Here is a 20,039-nt window from a genome sequence, read left to right as displayed (position 1 = left end):
TCCACCATAAATTGGTGTGCCATCGAAATAGATTTTTAATATAAAAAAATAAGCTCTACTCGTTTCAGCACTGAATGAGTGACACACTGTATCTACAGCCAAATGTAAAGCGGGCGCTTTTTCTGCTTTTGAATCTTATGCACATACAGATAAAAAATGACCAGAGAAAGGTTATCCATCATCATAAAAATCGAATCTTTTAAAGCACTTTAATTATTAAACAACAGAGCAACATAACGTCCATATAAAATGTGAATGCAAACAACTTTAGGTTGTATTAGGATGAGCCAGTAGCCATCTTTCACATTAGTAATCCATCTATAAAAGTAATAGCTCATAACAGTTTTGGCTGAGTTCCTTCATTGGATTCAGGTTTTGAAGAGTCTGAAGGAATATGATCTGTTATCGTAAAATGTCTGACGGTGCATGCATCAGAAGGGTTTACCGGATAAAGATGTAATCTCACACCGCCAACACAAGACTTTCCATTGACTTCCCATTAATTCTCCTTGCTTCTTTCTTACAGATCTCCTACAAGGCAGTCAGCTCCTTTGACCCAGAAATAGATTTATCCAATCAAAGTGGCCGGATTATAAAGCAAGGAAATGAAACGCACTACCTATTCTTTGGATTGTATCCAGGCACAACATACTCTTTCACAATAAGAGCCAGCACAGCTAAGGGCTTTGGTCCCCCTATTACTAGTCAGTTTACAACCAAAATCTCAGGTATTTACTTTGAATGATGGGAATCGTTAGCCCTGTAATCTTGCTATCTCTACTTATTATTATTATCTGGCTTGTGAAGGAAATCCTGACTGGTGATAGTCACTATGACAATGATATGATATGGAAGCTTTGCTGCTGGCAGATAATACTTAAGAAGTAAATACATGACAGAAATATACAAAGTCAAGGCTTAAAGTTCAGTGCGACTTGTTAGCTTCCATGGAAAGCTGCTCCAGTAAGCATGTTATATTTGTATTTAGGTTTTATTTCATGCTGGGTTTATATATGAACATTTATCATAGCACTGGAATGTGCTTACCTTTTACTGAAATCATCTCCTAACTAGGCCAATTCCAAAAGCAGTTTTTGAAGCCAATAGTTGCAGTTGTGTGGGTAGCATCTCAAAGGTATGAATGGCCAATGATCTAATATGCCTATGTTTAACTCTAAGGAGAGTTTTTTTTGTATAGTTAACAAGTGGGTTAGAATTACAGTGGTCCCTCAACATACGATGGTAATCCGTTCCAAACGGACCATCGTTTGTTGAAACCATCGCATGTTGAGGGATCCGTGCAATGTAAAGTATAGGACAGTGGTCTACAACCTGCGGACCTCCAGATGTTGCAAAACTACAACACCCAGCATGCCCGGACAGCCAACGGCTGTCCGGGCATGCTGGGTGTTGTAGTTTTGCAACATCTGGAGGTCCGCAGGTTGTAGACCACTGTTAGAGGAAGTTGTACTCACCTGTCCCCGCCGCTGCGGACCGTCACCGCTGCCCAGGATGTCGCCGTCCATCGCTGTCGCCGCATCCCCGAGGTGTCCCCGACGCTCCGGCAAGGCCTCTGCTTCCCCGACATCCGCGCTCTCCGTCGCTACCATCGTGTCGCTACGCACGTGCATTTATTGGATGATGGGACAATGTGCGCAGCGACGTGATGATGTTGATGGAGAGCGCCGACGATGCAGGGGATCCCGAAGAGAACGCTCTGGAGCCCCGAGGACAGGTAAGTGATCGCCAGCGGACCACCCCGTGCACCATAAACGGCTATACGGTGGCAGCTGAAGCAGTCTGCGCTGCCGGATAGCCGTTTATGCGATGGCCCCGACATACAAAAGCATCATATGTTGATGCTGCCTTCAACATGCGATGGCCTCTAAGAGGCCATTGCATGTTGAAATTATCGTATGTCGGGGCCATCGTAGGTCAGGGGATCACTGTATACGTGTTTCATTATCTGTAGTGTCCACAGTTCCCAACCACTAGTTAATATGGTCTAAGATCTGTGGCAATATTATTTTCTGCCATAAATCTATAAACACTGTAAGGCTATGTTAACACACAAAATTGTTGGCCGTATTTGGAGCTGTAAACATCTGTAAAACAGACAAAAAATGTTGCTAAATAATGCTGAAAAGACGATGGCTCTAGGTCTGTTTTTCAACCATTTCATCTAGGCTCAAAAATGTCTGAAACAGTGTATTTACATTTGCAGTATTTGAAGCTGTGTTCAGTCATTAAGTTTACATTGAACTCCGCAGCATAAAATCTGCAGCTTCATATCCTGCACATCAAATATGCGCAGGCTACTCTATGTGTGAATTCACCCTAAGGGTAGGGTCACATGTGCCATATTTTGCTGCATATTTTTTGCAGCTGATCTTACTACCCATTGACTTCAATGGGTAGGAAAATAAGTAATAAAATACAGCGAGTATGACCCTACCTTAAGTCAGTATTTTCATAGAACCTTGGCTAGCATTTTAGTGGTGCAAGTCCTGTCTCCTCTGTAACTTTATCCTTTAATTAGCTAGTACTAGGAGTAATAATGCAGCACAGACTATGTGTTACTCCAGTTATATGAGTGCTATAAAACTGTTTCGGGTTAACCATTGTGGACACAAGTTATTTAGATATCTTTTTCTCTAATATAAAGTGCCGGTTAAGCTTTCAGTGGTGTTAGTATATAGTTCACATTGTTTGCTTTCCACAGGTTATATAGATATGTAAAAGTAATTTTCTAGCTTAATCTCTTTTTGTGTTTCCCAGCACCCTCCATGCCAGCATATGAACTGGAAACACCTTTGAATCAGACTGACAGCACATTGACAGCTCTGCTAAAGCCGGCTCAAAGCAGAGGCGCTCCTATCAGGTATGAGAAGCAAAGAAAAAAAAATAGAAAAGAAAAAAGATCTTTTAGAAAAAAAATGTAATTGATTAATTTCTTGAATATGTTTCCAGGGATTACTTTCCGTGCAGTGTACTCTGTGTAAATCCGTGTCTGTATTAGGGCTAATTAAATTAAGTAACAGTAGAAGAGAAGGCACTTTGATGAGTGTCTGAGTATTGTTTAAATCATTTGATTCAGATGCAAGGGGCTGATTCTTTGAAGATGGAGAACAAAGCGGCAGCTCCGGTGTGTGGGTGGCTTATTCGCTCCAGCAATGTAATTGCTTGCTGTTATCAGCAAAATTCATGGTTACAGCAGATTTTTAGTCTGGATTGTTGTACACTAACCTTCCAATATTTACCTATGTAAAGACTTTGCCTAGGTTAATTGTACTCATGTGTCACAGTGTCACAATAAAACAAGAGGGGGTCTTTTTTAATGAAAGCTTTTGCTGTGTAGCTGCTTACACTTTAGAAGGAGCCAGAGTTTTCTGTTTAGCTTACGTTGGGTTAAAGTAGCACAATACCTGAGGAGTGTTACGCCTAGCGCTCCGGGTCCCCGCTCCTCCCCGGAGCGCTCACGGCGCCTTTCTCCCTGCAGCTCCCCGGTCAGCGCTGACCGGGAGCGCTGCCCTGTCATGGCCGTTGGGGATGCGATTCGCACAGCGGGACGCGCCCGCTCGCGAATCGCATCCCAGGTCACTTACCCGTTCCCGTCTCCTGCGGTCATGTGCTGGCGCGCGCGGCTCCGCTCTCTAGGGCGCGCGCGCGCCAGCTCCCTGAGACTTAAAGGGCCAGTGCACCAATGATTGGTGCCTGGCCCAATTAGCTTAATTGGTTCCCATCTGTTTCCTGGCTATATCTAGTCTACTCCCTTGCACTTCCTGGCCGGATCTTGTTGCCCTAGAGCCTAGTGAAAGCGTTTTTGTGTGTTTATACCCTGTGTACCAGAACTTTGCTATCTCCCCTGACTACGAACCTTGCCGCCTGCCCCCGACCTTCTGCTACGTCCGACTTTGCTTCTGCCTACTCCCTTGTACCTCGCCTATCTTCAGCAGCCAGAGAGGTGAGCCGTTGCTAGTGGATACGACCTGGTCACTACCGCCGCAGCAAGACCATCCCGCTTTGCGGCGGGCTCTGGTGAAAACCTGTAGTGTCTTAGAACCGGTCCACTAGCACGGTCCTCGCTATCCCTCTCTGGCACAGAGGATCCACCTCCTGCCAGCCGGCATCGTGACAGTAGATCCGGCCATGGATCCCGCTGAAGTTCCTCTGCCTGTTGTCGCCGACCTCCCCACACTGGTCGCCCAGCAAGCCCGACAGATTGCCCAACAAGATCACCAGCTGTCGTACTTGACCACCATGACTCAGCAACTCCAGTCTCAGCTACAGCAGATTCAGTCTCAGCTACAGCAGCAGCAACCATCTCCTCCGCCAGCTCCTGCACCTCTTCCGCAGCGAGTGGCCACTCCTAGCCTCCGCCTGTCTTTGCCGGACAAATTTAATGGGGACTCTAAGTTTTGCCGTGGCTTTCTTTCCCAATGTTCCCTGCATCTGGAGATGATGTCGGATCAGTTTCCTACTGAAAGGTCTAAGGTGGCTTTCGTAGTCAGCCTTCTGTCTGGAAAAGCCCTGTCATGGGCCACACCGCTCTGGGACCGTGATGACCCCGTCACTGCCTCTGTACACTCCTTCTTCTCGGAAATTCGAAGTGTCTTTGAGGAACCTGCCCGAGCCTCTTCTGCTGAGACTGCCCTGCTGAACCTGGTCCAGGGTAATTCCTCCGTTGGCGAGTACGCCATACAATTCCGTACTCTTGCTTCTGAACTTTCCTGGAATAATGAGGCTCTCTGCGCGACCTTTAAAAAAGGCCTATCCAGCAACATTAAAGATGTTCTGGCCGCACGAGAGACTCCTGCTAGCCTGCATGAACTCATTCATCTAGCCACTCGCATTGACATGCGTTTTTCTGAGAGGCATCAAGAGCTCCGCCAGGAAAAAGACTTAGATCTCTGGCCACCTCTCCCACAGTCTCCACTGCAATCTGCGCCTAGGCCTCCCGCCGAGGAGGCCATGCAAGTGGATCGGTCTCGCCTGACCCTGGAAGAGAGGAATCGCCGTAAGGAAGAGAATCTTTGTTTGTACTGTGCCAGTACTGAACATTTTCTGGTGGATTGCCCAATCCGTCCTCCACGTCTGGGAAACGCACGCTCACACTCAGCTCTCGTGGGTGTGGCGTCTCTTGATGCCAAGTCGGCTTCTCCACGTCTCACGGTGCCTGTTCGGATTTCCACTTCAGCCAGCTCTCCCCTCTCAGCCGTGGCCTGTCTGGACTCTGGAGCTTCTGGGAATTTTATTCGGGAGTCCTTTGTGAATAAATTCCATATTCCGGTGACCCGTCTTGTCAAGCCACTCCGCATCTCCGCGGTCAACGGAGCCAGGTTGGACTGTACCATACGTTTCCGCACGGAGCCCCTTCTTATGAGCATCGGATCTCATCACGAGAGGATTGAACTTTTGGTCCTCCCCAATTGCACCTCGGAAATTCTCCTTGGACTTCCCTGGCTTCAACTTCATTCCCCAACCCTGGATTGGTCCACTGGGGAGATCAAGAGTTGGGGGTCCTCTTGTGCCAAGAACTGTCTAAAACCGGTTCCCAGTAACCCTTGCCGTAACTCTGTGGTTCCTCCTGTATCCGGTCCCCCTAAGGTCTTTAAGGACTCTGCCTGCCACAGGAAATGCCCCTCCCCCCCTCCCAGGCAAGCTTCTGTGTCCCCTCATGGCCCTCGTCCTGGTGTCACACTGCCCCGTGCCAGGTCTCGCCCTCTGCCCTCTCTCCCCATTCCTACTCCTGCGGTTCTGCCTGCCGTTGAGGAATCCCTCCTTCCTTTCCCGGTGTCCTCATCCCAGGGGAGGCAGTTACCCGATAAAGAGAAGGGGAGACCTAAGGGGGGGGGTACTGTTACGCCTAGCGCTCCGGGTCCCCGCTCCTCCCCGGAGCGCTCACGGCGCCTTTCTCCCTGCAGCTCCCCGGTCAGCGCTGACCGGGAGCGCTGCCCTGTCATGGCCGTTGGGGATGCGATTCGCACAGCGGGACGCGCCCGCTCGCGAATCGCATCCCAGGTCACTTACCCGTTCCCGTCTCCTGCGGTCATGTGCTGGCGCGCGCGGCTCCGCTCTCTAGGGCGCGCGCGCGCCAGCTCCCTGAGACTTAAAGGGCCAGTGCACCAATGATTGGTGCCTGGCCCAATTAGCTTAATTGGTTCCCATCTGTTTCCTGGCTATATCTAGTCTACTCCCTTGCACTTCCTGGCCGGATCTTGTTGCCCTAGAGCCTAGTGAAAGCGTTTTTGTGTGTTTATACCCTGTGTACCAGAACTTTGCTATCTCCCCTGACTACGAACCTTGCCGCCTGCCCCCGACCTTCTGCTACGTCCGACTTTGCTTCTGCCTACTCCCTTGTACCTCGCCTATCTTCAGCAGCCAGAGAGGTGAGCCGTTGCTAGTGGATACGACCTGGTCACTACCGCCGCAGCAAGACCATCCCGCTTTGCGGCGGGCTCTGGTGAAAACCTGTAGTGTCTTAGAACCGGTCCACTAGCACGGTCCTCGCTATCCCTCTCTGGCACAGAGGATCCACCTCCTGCCAGCCGGCATCGTGACAAGGAGGCCACAAGCCCATTAGACTGTAAGCTTGATTATACTGTACATGCTTCATAAATGTTGCTTTTATTTGTTTTTCTGTTTCTTTCTATTTATTCTGCATCTGCATGAAACAAATTATATACTATGATATTCTTAAAGGGGTACTCCGGGGAACTAAACCTATAGCCCATCCTTTCCCTCTCACTAACCTATTTATTTGTCTAAATATCATTCATTAGCTATATAGAGCAGTTTCCCTCTTTCAGCTGTCATTTACATACAGGGAATGAGAGAAATACATCCTAATCTGATCCTGTTTGTCTCTTTGCAAACCCCTCAATGAGACTAGCCCCACCCTCCTGGAAGACAAACACCATGTGACTTCTGTCTGGCTTCACAGCCACATCTCCCCTCCCCCTCCCTGTGTGAGGAACTTGATGGTAGATAAGTCTCCTCAGCACCTAAGGCTGCTCTTTTTCTGCTGTAGATCTAATCACTGACTGCTGCCATTCAGAGCATAGCATGATTTATTGCTGGACAGAAGGATAGTTTGTGTAACAACAGGTGGTGTGGATCCATTATACCTGTTGTGGACGATGGTGTGAGCCGTACCAGGGAGCGGAGTCTAAGGAGCCGCTGGTTTTCACCAGAGCCCACCGCAAAGTGGGATGGACTTCCTGCGTCAGGCGGCTCCCAAGTCACTACCCCTGGCATGGCTGGTCCACAAAGGCTGCTGTGGAAATGCATGGCACAGAAGGAATGAGATGTAATCGAAGTAAGGGACTGGCAGGAGGTCAGGACTGGCGGCATTGAAGCAATGTAAGGTCGCGTAGCAAGAGGTCAGAGGGCAGACGGCACAGAAGCTAGGTCAGGATACGTAGCAATGGGGTCAGATACACGGCAAGGCAAGACACAAACAGAACGCTTTCTCTGTATGGCACAAAGATCCGGCAGGGGTCAAAAGGAAGTGCAGGGTTAAATAAGGTCGGGACCAGACAAGCACCAATCAATGGTACGCTGGCCCTTAATATGACAGGAAGCTGGTGCGCGCATCCTAAGAGGCGGGGACACACACGCCGGCGGCCAGGGACAGCGGAGGGGACAGAAATGCGGGGAGGTAAGTGACGGCCAGGCGTTCACATGTGGGCACATCCTGCGATGCAAACTGTAGCAGAGCCAGCACGGGAGGACTGGGCAGGCGTGCGCTCACGGCCAGTGCATCTGGCTGCAGCGCTACTCGTAACAGTTTGAAAAAAAAGACCTGTACAGTGTGTGCTGCTGACTATGTTTACACCAACACAGCATGCACACATAGTAAGAGCAATTGGCTGGCAGCCATTTCACAGAGCCGCTCTGACTGCTGGGAGTTGTAGTCTTGGCTGCAAGCAAGGAAAAATATTTAGGAGACAACAGGGGCCACAGGAGCTGGCAAAATCACACGGATAACTACAGGGGACACAGAATGGTATTATGGTGGTTTTTGGGCATTTATATTTTTCTTAACTTCCCCTAAGCACCCCTTTAATGTCTATAGGAGTTTCCCTAAGGACAATGTGCTTTACCTAATACAGCAAGTCTGTTTAGATTTCTTCAAGATTTCATCTAATTTATCGTCAATGATTACTAAATAAAGAGAGACTGTTTATTGAGTCCTTATGCTTAATTTTATATGTTCATACTTACTAATTGTAGCATTGGATCAAACTTAAGATTTATTGAAGCTCTCAAAACCCAGTGCAAAATCTGTATCAGGGCTCTCCACCTACTACTTGCTATTGATAATACTGACATCTTCTAACATGGTAGATGGCTTCTGGTCCAGGGGAGGTAACTTTAAAGCCAAAAGCAAAGACTGCCTAGATCTGTAGTGAACAGCAGCGTGAGCAGCCCTGCTACCCAGGAAGTGTACCACATTTGCCAAGTTGGGTAATAAGGGAACCGGCATGGTGTAGTTTATTTTTTATTTTACGCAACCGTTGGATAAACCTAATGGTATGTGCACACTTTCTGTATAAGCTGCAGATTTCATGCTGAGAATTTCATGATGCAGATCTCATACTGCAGATTTTATAATTGACATACCAGCATTGGATCTGCAGCATGAAAGCTGCAGTGTATACAGTAAGTGGGAACATGCCCTACACCATTACAGATTAGACATTCTTATAAAATGTCAATAAAAGTTAGATTTTATTTCCATCATTTACATTTTCAAAATAACAGAAAACAAAAAAATGGCGTCTGCAAAAGTTTGGGCATCCTGCAGAATTTATAGCATGCACTGCCCCCTTTGCAAAGCTGAGACCTGCCAGTGTCATGGATTGTTCGCAACCATCATCTGGGAAGACCAGGTGATGTCAATCTCAAAGGTTTTAAATGCCTAGACTTATCTGACCTTGCCCCAACAATCAGCACCATGGGTTCATCTAAGCAGTTGTCTAGAAATCTGAAACTGAAAATAGTTGATGCTTACAAAGCTGGAGAAGGCTATTAGAAGATAGAAAAAGGTTTTCAGATGTCAATATCCTCTGTTCAGAATGTAATTAAGAAATGGCAGTCATCAGGAACAGTGGAAGTTAAAGCAAGATCTGGAAGACCAAGAAAAATATCAGACAGAACAGCTTGCAGGATTGTGAGAAAAACAATTCGATACCCATGTTTGACTGCACAATCCCTCCAGAAAGATCTGGAGATACTGGAGGTACAAGAGATACTTGTACAAATATGGTCTTCATGTAAGAGTCATCAGAAGAAAACCTCTTCTACGTCCTCACCACAAAAATCAGCGTTTGAACTTTGCAAATGAATATATAGACAAGCCTGATGCATTTTGGAAACAAGTTCTGTGGACCGATGAGGTTAAAATTTTACTTTTTGGCCAGAATGAGCAAAGGTACGTTTGGAGAAGAAGGTGAACATAATTTAATGAAAAGAACCTCTCTCCAACTGTTAAGCATGGGGGTAGATAAATCATGCTTTGGGGTTGTATTGCAGCCAGTGGCACAGGGAACATCTCACGAGTAGAAGGAAAAATGGATTCAATAAAATGTCAGCAAATTTTGGATGCTAACTTGATGCCATCTGTGAAAAAGCTGAAGTTAAAAAGAGGATGGCTTCTACAAATGGATAATGATCCTAAACACTCCTCGAAATCCACAGGGGATTACATCAAGAGGCGTAAACTGAAGATTTTGCCATGGCCTTCACAATCTCCTGACCTCAACATAATTGAAAATCTATGGATAGACCTTAAAAGAGTAGTGCGTGACAGACAACCCAGAAATCTCAAAGAACTGGAAGACTTTTGTAAGGAAGATTGGGCAAAAATACCTTAAACAAGAATTGAAAGACTCTTGGCTGGCTACAAAAAGCGTTTACAAGCTGTGATACGTGCCAAAGGGGGCAGTACAAGATATTAACTCGGCAGGGTGCCCCAACTTTTGCAGATGCTATTTTTTTGTTTTCTGTTATTTTGAAAGTGTAAATGATGGAAATAAAATCTGTAATGTGATGCCTTTTGGAGATTTTTCCATTTTCCTTGGCTTCTTTATGCACATTAATACAAATTTGTACCTGGGGTGCCCAAACTTTTGATCCCCTCTGTATGTTAACATTTATGACCACCATTATACCCTTTACAAATCATACCCTTTGTCAAACCATCTTATAGCCACAAAATGACAGCTCAATGCTTCTGTTCATTGATACTATCATTTTGCCTGAGTACCCCTTGACAGCCCATTCCCAAAAAGTTGTACCCCTATATTAAAGACATTTTGTAATGATTATACACTGCTCAAAAAATAAAGGGAACACTAAGATAACACATCCTAGATCCTGGATATGGAGTCACACTCAAAATCAAACTGGAAAACCACACTACAGACTGATCCAGCTTTGATGTATTGTCCTTAAAACAAGTAAAAATGAGGCTCAGTAGTGTGTGTCTCCTCCACGTGCCCGAATTACCTCCCAACAAAACCTGGGCATGCACCTGATGAGGTGGCATATGGTCTCGTGAGGGATGTCCTCCCAGACCCAAACTAAAGTATCCACCAACTCCTGGGCAGTCTGTGGTGCAACGTGGCGTTGGTGGATGGAGAGAGACATGATGTCCCAGATGTGCTCAATCGGATTCAGATCTGGGGAACAGGCGAGCCAGTCCATCACATCAATGCTTTCCTCTTGCAGGAACTGCTGACACACTCCAGCCACATGAGGTCTAGCATTGTCTTGCATAAGGAGGATCCAGGGCCAACCGCACCAGCATATGGTCTCACAAGGGGTCTGAGGATCTCATCTCGGTACCTAATGGCAGTCAGGCTACCTCTGGCAAGCACATGGAGGGCTATGCTGCCCCCCAAAGAAATGCCCCCCACACCATTACTGACCAGCCGCCAAACCGGTCATGCTGGAGGATGTTGCAGGCAGCAACATCCTCCAGTTTCACACCGAGCACGTGACAGTAGTGACTCTGTCACTACTGTCACATGCTCGGTGTGAAACTGCTTTGATCTGTGAAAAGCACAGGATGCCAGTGGCGAATTTGCCAATCTTGGTGTTTTCTGGCAAATGCCAAACGTCCTGCACAGTATTGGGCTGTAAGCACAACCCTCACCTTGCTCAAAGGTGGAGATAGCGGTCCTGCTGCGGGGTTGTTGCCCCCCTACGGCCTCCCACACACTTCTGATGTACTGGCCTGTCTCCTGGTAGTGCTTCTATGCTCTTGACACAACGCTGACAGACACAGCAAACCTTCTTGCCACAGCTTGCATTGATGTGCCATCCTGGATGAGCTGCACTACTTGAGCCACTTATGTGGGTTGTAGACTCTGTCTCATGCTACCTCTAGAGGGAAAGCACCACCAGCATTCAAAAGTGACCAAAACATCAGCCAGTAAGCATAGGAACTGAGAAGTGGTCTATGGTCACCACCTGCAGAACCACTCCTTTATTGGGGGTATCTTGCTATTGCCTTTTCTTTTCTTCACTATCTGGCCTAGACCACCATTAAGATTTCTCCCATACAAGACTTCTCCACAGAACCAGTCAAACAAACATTTTAGGCTTCTTTCTGCAGTACAATACCCATCTATTTACAAACTCCCCATGTTTATTGTCACACGCAGTAATTGTACCTGCTTTGCGTCAGCCCATAAAGTTGTTTGACCCCTCTGTGCCCCCAAATATAGCTGTAGGCCCCCATACTGTCCCGATTTGGAGCTCCACTGCTCCCCCGGGCATAGGACCTATTGCTATGGCTCATAGCAGTAGGTCCCTGATATGCAGGGGCAGTGGAGCAACAAAGCTTATGGTAGTTACTGCCCACAGCAACCTAGTGCCCACGCTTCCCCTTTGCTGTCCTCCTGCTCCGCTCCTCAGTGCAGTGACGTCAGCCTACCATTTATTTAAAAGTGGTCCAGGCCAGTAACCAGTGGCTCTGGCTGCCATTACTGATTTATTTTTCAAGTACCCCCTGGAGAACTGCTAAGTACCCCTGGGGGTACTTGTACCCCAGGTTGAGAACCACTGATTTAGACTGATCTGTATTTGTCCTATTGGGGTAAAAATAATGCAGCATGCAATGCTGCTCTTGCTGTTAAACCTGCAAAAACCTTATTGGAACCGAGATGAGCTCCATTTTAAGTCAACAAGGTCTATCTGGCACTGATGAGTCTTGCACAGTATTATGGCTTCCATTATAAGCCTTAGCCTAAGAAACCCTGTTCTATCACTGTAGAAATTCTGAATTGTTCCATTAAATGAACTGACCTCAATAAGATTCACTGAACCATCTATTGTGCTGTGTACATTACTAGAGGAATATGATGTATGTCCTATTGCAAGCAGAAAGAGCCCAAGTTTAAAACAAGGTGCACACTAGAAATGTGTCTTTTTCAGAGGACTGATGACTGAAATTGATCTACCTAGACAGTATGGAGACAGACATGTACCAAAAAGCATGAATATGCACAATGTGCACAATATGGACCATATGATAGCTTTTTTTTATCTAAAGGTTATACATAAAGGAATAAATGTAAGTCCACTCCCATATATATTTATGTGGGAACATATATATATGTGGGATACATTGATACATGTGGCATACCTTTTTTTTTTTATTTGTCACTAATTCTTTTGATGAACATTATATTTATAAGTGGATGCTTGCAGGCAACAATTTGTTGCACAGAAATCTAGATACTGTATGTTAGATGAGCCTCTTCTGTACACTCAGTTGTTATGTTTAGTATTTCATATAACTGGGAAAAAGTGTGATCTCAGGAATATAGGAGAGTCAAAATAAAAAATAATTAAAAATGTAACTCCGGATTATGCCAAAAAGGTACTGGAAGCCGGTAAAATTGTATAAATAGCAGCAAGAAGATTTATTGTCCAATATAAATGCACTTTAGGAGATCCCAAGTCTCCTTCTTTAGATAAAGAAGGATACTTCGGATCTCCAAAAGCACACTTATATTGGACAGTAAATCTTCTTGCTGCCATTTATGCCATTATACTGGCTTCCAGTGCCTTTTTAGCGCAATCTGGTGTTACATTTTTTTTTTATTTTGGAGAAAGACAAATAGACAAAAAGCGCTTCCTTGTGCGAGATCACCAATATAGAATGGAGATTCTTGGAGAAAGGAGACATGCTCACCTGGAAAGGTTGTGCAAATTCAGGCACAACACTTACAAAGGCGTATCAAGGTAGATAAAGCTGCTGTGACTTCCCACACCGAAAGCATTGGCGTTAGATCAGGATAAGGAGAAGGGGTGAAGTCGGGATGTGGTCTTCGCGCTGCTGGAAGTTAGGTGAGATCAGCAAAATTCTGAAGTCATCAGTAATGTAGGATTATATTTATTACGTTCACACAATGCGTTTCTGGGTGTAAACCCTTTCATCAGGCCTGATGAAAAGGTTTAGACCCAGAAACGCGTTGTGTGAACATAATAAAGTTAATCCTATACTACCGATGAGTTCAGAATTTTGCTGATCTCACCTAAGTTCCAGCAGCACGGAGACCACATCCCGACTTCACCCCATTTTGACATTCTTGAGCATTGCCACTTCTGCGTGGAGGTGCCAGTTATACTGTCATTCTTGGCAGCTGTTGCTATATGATCATTTTTATTGCGATTGCTGACACAATATCAGCCTATGTGGTGCTCCATATTTTTTCTTAAAACAGGAGAGATATTGGTTGGAGTAAGGGAATGTCTGGAGACTAGCTCAAAAGTTGAAGAGCACTCAATATCCTAAGGCAAAATTGTTAATGGTTGATTGTTCATTCTTAGACCACAGTGTAATGTATATACAGTGTGTACAGTTGTCTAATGTGTTCTTGTATTGCAATCATCTTGCAGAACTGCTTCATACCCACACAAAGCTCATGTAGCTTATGTCTTGTGGATTACCTTCCATAGGCATACTTTCGGTTTCTTTAAGGTTCATATTTTATATACTGTTATATTGTACTGGATTTTAATGATTAGCCTGCTGTAATGCACAATCCTTCATAGTGCATAGGCAGAATCATTTCTGTTCTGTCATTTCTGTTAACATTCTGCAGTCAGATATCATCCATTGAACTCCCATAAGACTATTTTCCATTATATGCCTGTATTAAGTCAGTATTTTTGTACCTTCAAAACGACCACAAGATGCGAAACTCATATATTTTATTTTTCTCTTTATCACACACTATTTAATCATGTAATATTATATATTACAAGTTTACTTTGTAATTCAAAATAGGCTTGCACTATGTTCTGTTGTTTCATGGGATCTAGATTAAGGTCTCTACAATAAAATTCAATTTCTTGCTTCTGTAATGGTAAATCTTTGTCTATTAAATCTCACATTTCTGTATAATCATGAATCTAGACAGGAAATCAAACCCTTTCTGGCTGAAGTATCTCTCATAAATGTATTCTGTTTACTTCATTGCTATAAAAAAAAAAAAGAAAAGAAAAACAAACCAAAAATAAGAAAAACTGCATCAAATTACATTTCAAAGCAGAATCTTGAAGTGACATATCGTAGAATACAAAATTTACAAAGAGAACGCCTGTTAGAAATACTCCTCAATAGTATTGATAGTTTAAATCAATGTAGAGATACCAACTATATATTTTTTGGGTAGAACTCGGTAAACATAAAAAAGGTATTGTATGTAACTGGTCGATTTATTAGATAAGGGGCAATTACCATATTTTTTGCCGTATAAGACGCACTTTTTCTTCCCCAAAACTGGGGGGGAAAGTTGGTGCGTCTTATACAGCAAATACACATTAAAACCTGTCCTATCGCGAAATTGAAACTAACCCGCCTGCTCAGTCGGGCTGTTCGGGACCGCCGCAGTCCCGAACAGCTTACAGGACACCGGGAGGGACCTTACCTGCCTCCTTGGTGTCCGATCGGCGAATGACTGCTCCCTGCCGGGATCCCCTGCATGGCTGGCGCTCTCCTTCGTCGTTATCACATCATCGCGCTCGACGTCCCGTCATCCAACAGGAGCGGCGTGCGTAGCAACGTAATGGCGGCGACGGAGAGCGAGGATCCCAAGCAGCAGAGACATTCCGGAGCGACGGGGACACCATGGGGACAGCGATGGAGGGCGACGGGTCCGGATCGGCGGGAACACGTGAGTATTATCTCCTATACCAGTGGTCTTCAACCTGCGGACCTCCAGATGTTGCAAAACTACAACTCCTGGCATGCCAACGGCTGTCCAGGCATGCTGGGAGTTGTAGTTTTGCAACAACTGGAGGTCTGCAGGTTAAAAAACACTGTCCTATACTTTACATTGTATTTGGTTCAGAATGTTTTTTTTCTAGATGTTCCTCCTTTAAAATCAGGTGCGTCTTATATGCCGGAGCATCTCATATTGCGAAAAATACGGTAAATTTTTTAATAGGACCAGATAGGGCCAGGTAGGACTGAACTGCAGTTTCCCCTTTACAAATTACAAACAGGGTTTTGTGTTTACTTAGAACATATTTGTCTAATATTAAATGGCTTGTTGGAATTATTCCTTTAAAAACAAAGTTACCCAGAGATTTTGTTTATCTTTAATCATGCTAAGAGTAGCATTAAAAAAAATATTTCAAAGATGTACTCACCTTTTACAAATCCCCCACCGATGCTGTTCTGACAGTCCACTGCCTGCTGCTCAGCACTTCCTGCTCGCCTCTTGAAACATAGTAAATGCCCATTTAGCAGGTCACTGGCTGATGTGGGTGACTGCTTTGGCTAGTGATTGGCTGAGTGGGCATTTCCTATGTTGTTTACTATGTGTTGATCAGCAGGGACTGGCACAGGTGGCAAAAGAGTACATATTTGTTATCCCTTCCTGAGCATTATTAAAGGGTTGAAGCATTTAAGTGTAACACATATGCAAAAATAGAAAGGGGGCACAGAATACCATTAACAACAGTAAGAATCCCGAGCTCTCAGCAGGTGTAATTTTTTCCCCGCTTCCCACTTTACTGTGGGAAAATATATTTTTCTTCTAGATAATATCTTGTTTTTAGCAATCTTGATGCAGTTTCCATAGTAACCACCACAAGGACGGTATTGGTGCAGCTTGTTAACTTTGTGTTAGCGTCTTGTTTTATTAAATCACTTTAGGGAAAAAGGATTTACAGGATTTATAGCATGTCTGCAACAACAACACTAAACTATTTAATTCATAGGGAGCTATTTATTCTGAAACACACAAATAGACGGAACTTGCATTACTGTTACTTAACAGAATAATGTGCTCAATTTTAATTGTCTGTTGATCATTACAAGAGTGTAATTATACTGGAGGGGGCAGTACAACTCTGTAATGTTTGACCTCATATTAAAAAATTTGTACAGAAAAGAAGTGCTGTATCTGACTAGTTATAGACAACTACCTTTATCTACACCCATTTTATATCTGAGCTCTGGAGTGTTTTAAATGGGCACTGTCAGATACAAAAACTTTTGATATGTTGTAAAGCATGCAAAACCAATAGGTTTTGCAATTGCTTTCATTAGAAAATGTTCAGTATTTCATGCTGAAAAAGCCAGTCAAACAACTGCCCCCCCCCCTGCCTGCTTGGACATATACTAGTCCTGCTGTGTCCATGCATCATCACCTATGTCATGGACACACCTCCTTGATTGACAGCTGTGAGCGCAGGGCTCAGAGCTGGATGAAAAATCCTCCCACTGTCAGCTTGTGTCCCGCTACTGTCAGTGAGGACAAGCTGGGAGTTGTAGTTTTGCTAATGCTAGGGGAGATGTGGGCAGACAGCATACTGAGGGAGGGGGCGGAGACCTGCACAGTGAGGCCACGCCCCCTCCCTTTGAGAGGAATTCAGACTAGTGAGCTAAACAAAAAGTGTAATAAAAAAAAAAATAAAGGTGCTAGACACATAACAATTAGATGTACATGGTCAGGATTAGGTACTGAGTGATATATTTAAAAAAAATATATATTTTTTTTTGATCTGACGAGTACGCTTTAAGTATAGCTATTTTGGAAATAATTTTCATTTGATTTTGGCCAATCTGATGTATTTATTTCCTGTTGCTTATAGAGCACTAGCATATTCTGCATGCTGTCCAGATATTGTCACCATTCATGTCAGTCCCTGTGCCTAATAGGGCTTACAATCGGATTTCTCTATTTCATACACACACATTAGGGCTGGTTTCAAAGGAAGTCACCTAAGGGAAGTGAAAGGAAACTGCAGTACCTGGAGGAAACAATGCTAACCAGACATCCAGTTTTACTTCACTGGGACACAGTAGGATCTGGAATACGTGTATCTTACCCACTTGCAGTTTTTTTGCATGACAAATAAGGCGACAAACGATAAACCTCCTTATACGTTCAGCTTATTTTAGCACGCATTGCATGAAGGGATTTTTTTTCATTCTTAGTTACCTCTATATAGGTACTGTTTCCCTCTCTTTTTCTCTCAGCTGCTTGTTAGGGAGCTGTTCTTTTCGGAGACATGTACTGGATTTCAGCTATTGATCCATGCTGCTAGGTCAACCTTAGATCGGAAGGAAAAATTTAATCATTGTAAACAAACAGCATTATCCTTTTCCTAGTTTGCTATGGCTAATGGTGGGATTTGATGGTTACATGAACATTAGTTGAGCGGCTGTGAGAATGGAAAAGGGGATTTATAGGAGTACTGACCTGTATAGTCCACTAGGCAGGATAAACACTGGAGAGACGGCTGCGAACCTCTGTGTACTTGTAGGAAATAATAAGGATGGTATTGTAATTCTGCTGGTGTAGGAGACACTGAACATCTCAGACTAGGCCAAGCGGCATTATTTATTTACATTTAACTTCACACATCTCAGGAGCTGTGGCATCAGTCCTCAGATAATGAAATGGAGACCCTATAAAATGCTGACTGCTCACTATGTCATCGCATGTATTAGTAATAGTTAGGCTTGCTTATATAGCAAGCATTAGAGAAATTCTAAGCAAAGTAATTTCCCTAAGATTAAGAAATAAATATTCCAGCACTTTCTCCCTTAACTCTTTCCTGATGCAACAATATTTGGTGAAGGCATTATCATTTATTTTACTCATTTCTTCCAAGATATCTATTTTTTATTTTTCCATCAATGTATTATATGGGGAGTAGGGGATTTATCAAAAGCAGCATCTTACACACCACGCCCCCTCTCTACTACAAGCCTCATCCACTCGATGAGGGCCTCATAGAATGTCAAAAAGTTGCATACTTTTTGAATTTTTTTTCCAAAGTAAAGCTTTATTAAGTTTTCCAATAAACAAAAGCATAAGGATACACACAAAGAAAAAGGGGTCCAAAATGTTACATAAAAAGGGCCAATAATACAATGTGTAAAAGATAAGGTAAGAACAGTGGCCAGTATTTTGGTGTGTAATAATATTAAAAACACAATAAGGATAAATAGGAAAGAAATGGGAAGTTAGAATTACACCTTTTGACATTTTTTCCAAGTGCAGGCATGACAAATGCCCCCCTAATGTATTGAGAAAAAAAAATTGTTGGGATGAATGAGAAAAAAAAATGCAACTGTGCCATTGTTTTTCTTTACTTTCTTTATTACAGAGTTCACCATGCTATAGATGACATGGTAACTTAAAGGAAAAAGGTCATCCTGTTCACTCACACTAAACTTAATATGCTGCACTCTGAAGATCTGTCCCTCCAAAGATCTGCTTCCATATTCCATGAATTGCGTGCTGGAGGCTGGCCCACCGACTCAACTTGAATATTCATTGTCACCAACTGAGCGCTCACTGACCTGTGACAATGAATATTCAAATTAAGCCGGTGGACCCGCCTCCAGCACGCAATTCACGGAGGATGGAAGCAGATCTTCGGAGGGACAGCTCTCCGGAGTGCAGGTTTGTATAGGAGTCAGTGACCCCTCATCTGTCTACACTATAACCCAGTGCATTGGATTAGTGTGGGTGAACAGTATGACCATTTTCCGTTAATTTTGTGGGTCAGTATGATTGTAGCAACACCAGTTTTATGTAGCTTTTGTTTTACTACCTATCTCATCAATAATTTGGATTGGTAATGTTGAAGTAGAATTGCAGACACAAAGTAATAAGGGCATATCATTCTGGGGGTGGCTAAAACACATCTCTGGTATGTTTCACTGTGCAGGATAAATAACATGATATTTTAATGTTACTTTTATGGAAACCAGCAATAACATTATTTTTTTCTTGTGGAAAAGGAAATCGATTTTTTTAGGGGATTGCTTTAAACTTTATTTTACTCAGATCCCGCACAATCAGTCAGCCATACTAAATGTATATGGACCAAAATCTACTCCTGAGGCTGCTACAAACATACATGCACAGTATGTAAGATGTTGAGTAGGAGTTAATCACCTAATTTTCCTTGCTCCTATTTTGTCTCATATTACCTTTAATACTGAGAAATGTATGAAAACTAATCTTCTAAATGTGTCCCAGGACAGCCATATTCCATTCTTCCTCCTTCTATGTCCTTTGTCTGGCTGTAGGGTAACTAGCTAGATTGGGAACCCCCTAATCTGCCCTGTCTGCCATGTAGCATAAATACTGTAAAGTCTCATCTGTCTTGCTAAACTTTGTCCATACAGCCATTCCCCAGCCAAAAATGGATCAGAGCAGCAGAAGGTTAACCCCAGTGCTGGATTTCTATAAGGCTGTTTGCGTCAAGCAAAAATAGATGTAGACTGACAGTGAGGGAAAATACTTGTTTATAGCTGTCTTTTATTTTTAAGCTTAGTTTTCCTTCAAAGTATTAAATAATGGGGAAAGGGGAAATGACATCAGAATAAGGCCCTACACAGTAAGCGCTAGTAGGGGAAATGCAAGCAAATAAGAAAACCTAAACATAAACCTGAACATAAAAGGGTATTCTGATTATAAAACAACAACAACTGAATAGATTAAAATCTCCTCGCCTCGCCCTGTGCTTGAGCTCCTGTCCATCCTGGTCCT

General features: G+C 43.9%; 1 protein-coding gene across 11 annotated transcripts in view; it reads left to right on the top strand.

Moving 5' to 3' along the window:
• PTPRM (protein tyrosine phosphatase receptor type M) overlaps positions 1–20,039 on the top strand; it is an 898,578-nt gene that overhangs the window by 462,946 nt on the left and 415,593 nt on the right. For all 11 annotated transcript variants that reach the window (XM_056521605.1, XM_056521601.1, XM_056521594.1 and 8 more), the window contains 2 exons: positions 527–728; positions 2,779–2,881. In XM_056521605.1, the coding sequence (XP_056377580.1) occupies positions 527–728; positions 2,779–2,881 (305 nt within the window). The remainder of the gene's footprint in view (positions 1–526; positions 729–2,778; positions 2,882–20,039) is intronic.

The sequence above is a fragment of the Hyla sarda genome, chromosome 5, assembly GCF_029499605.1.
Source record: "Hyla sarda isolate aHylSar1 chromosome 5, aHylSar1.hap1, whole genome shotgun sequence".
Lineage (NCBI taxonomy): Eukaryota > Metazoa > Chordata > Amphibia > Anura > Hylidae > Hyla > Hyla sarda.
The sequence above is the reverse complement of the archived record's forward strand: the minus strand, read 5'-3'. Positions and strand labels throughout refer to the sequence as shown.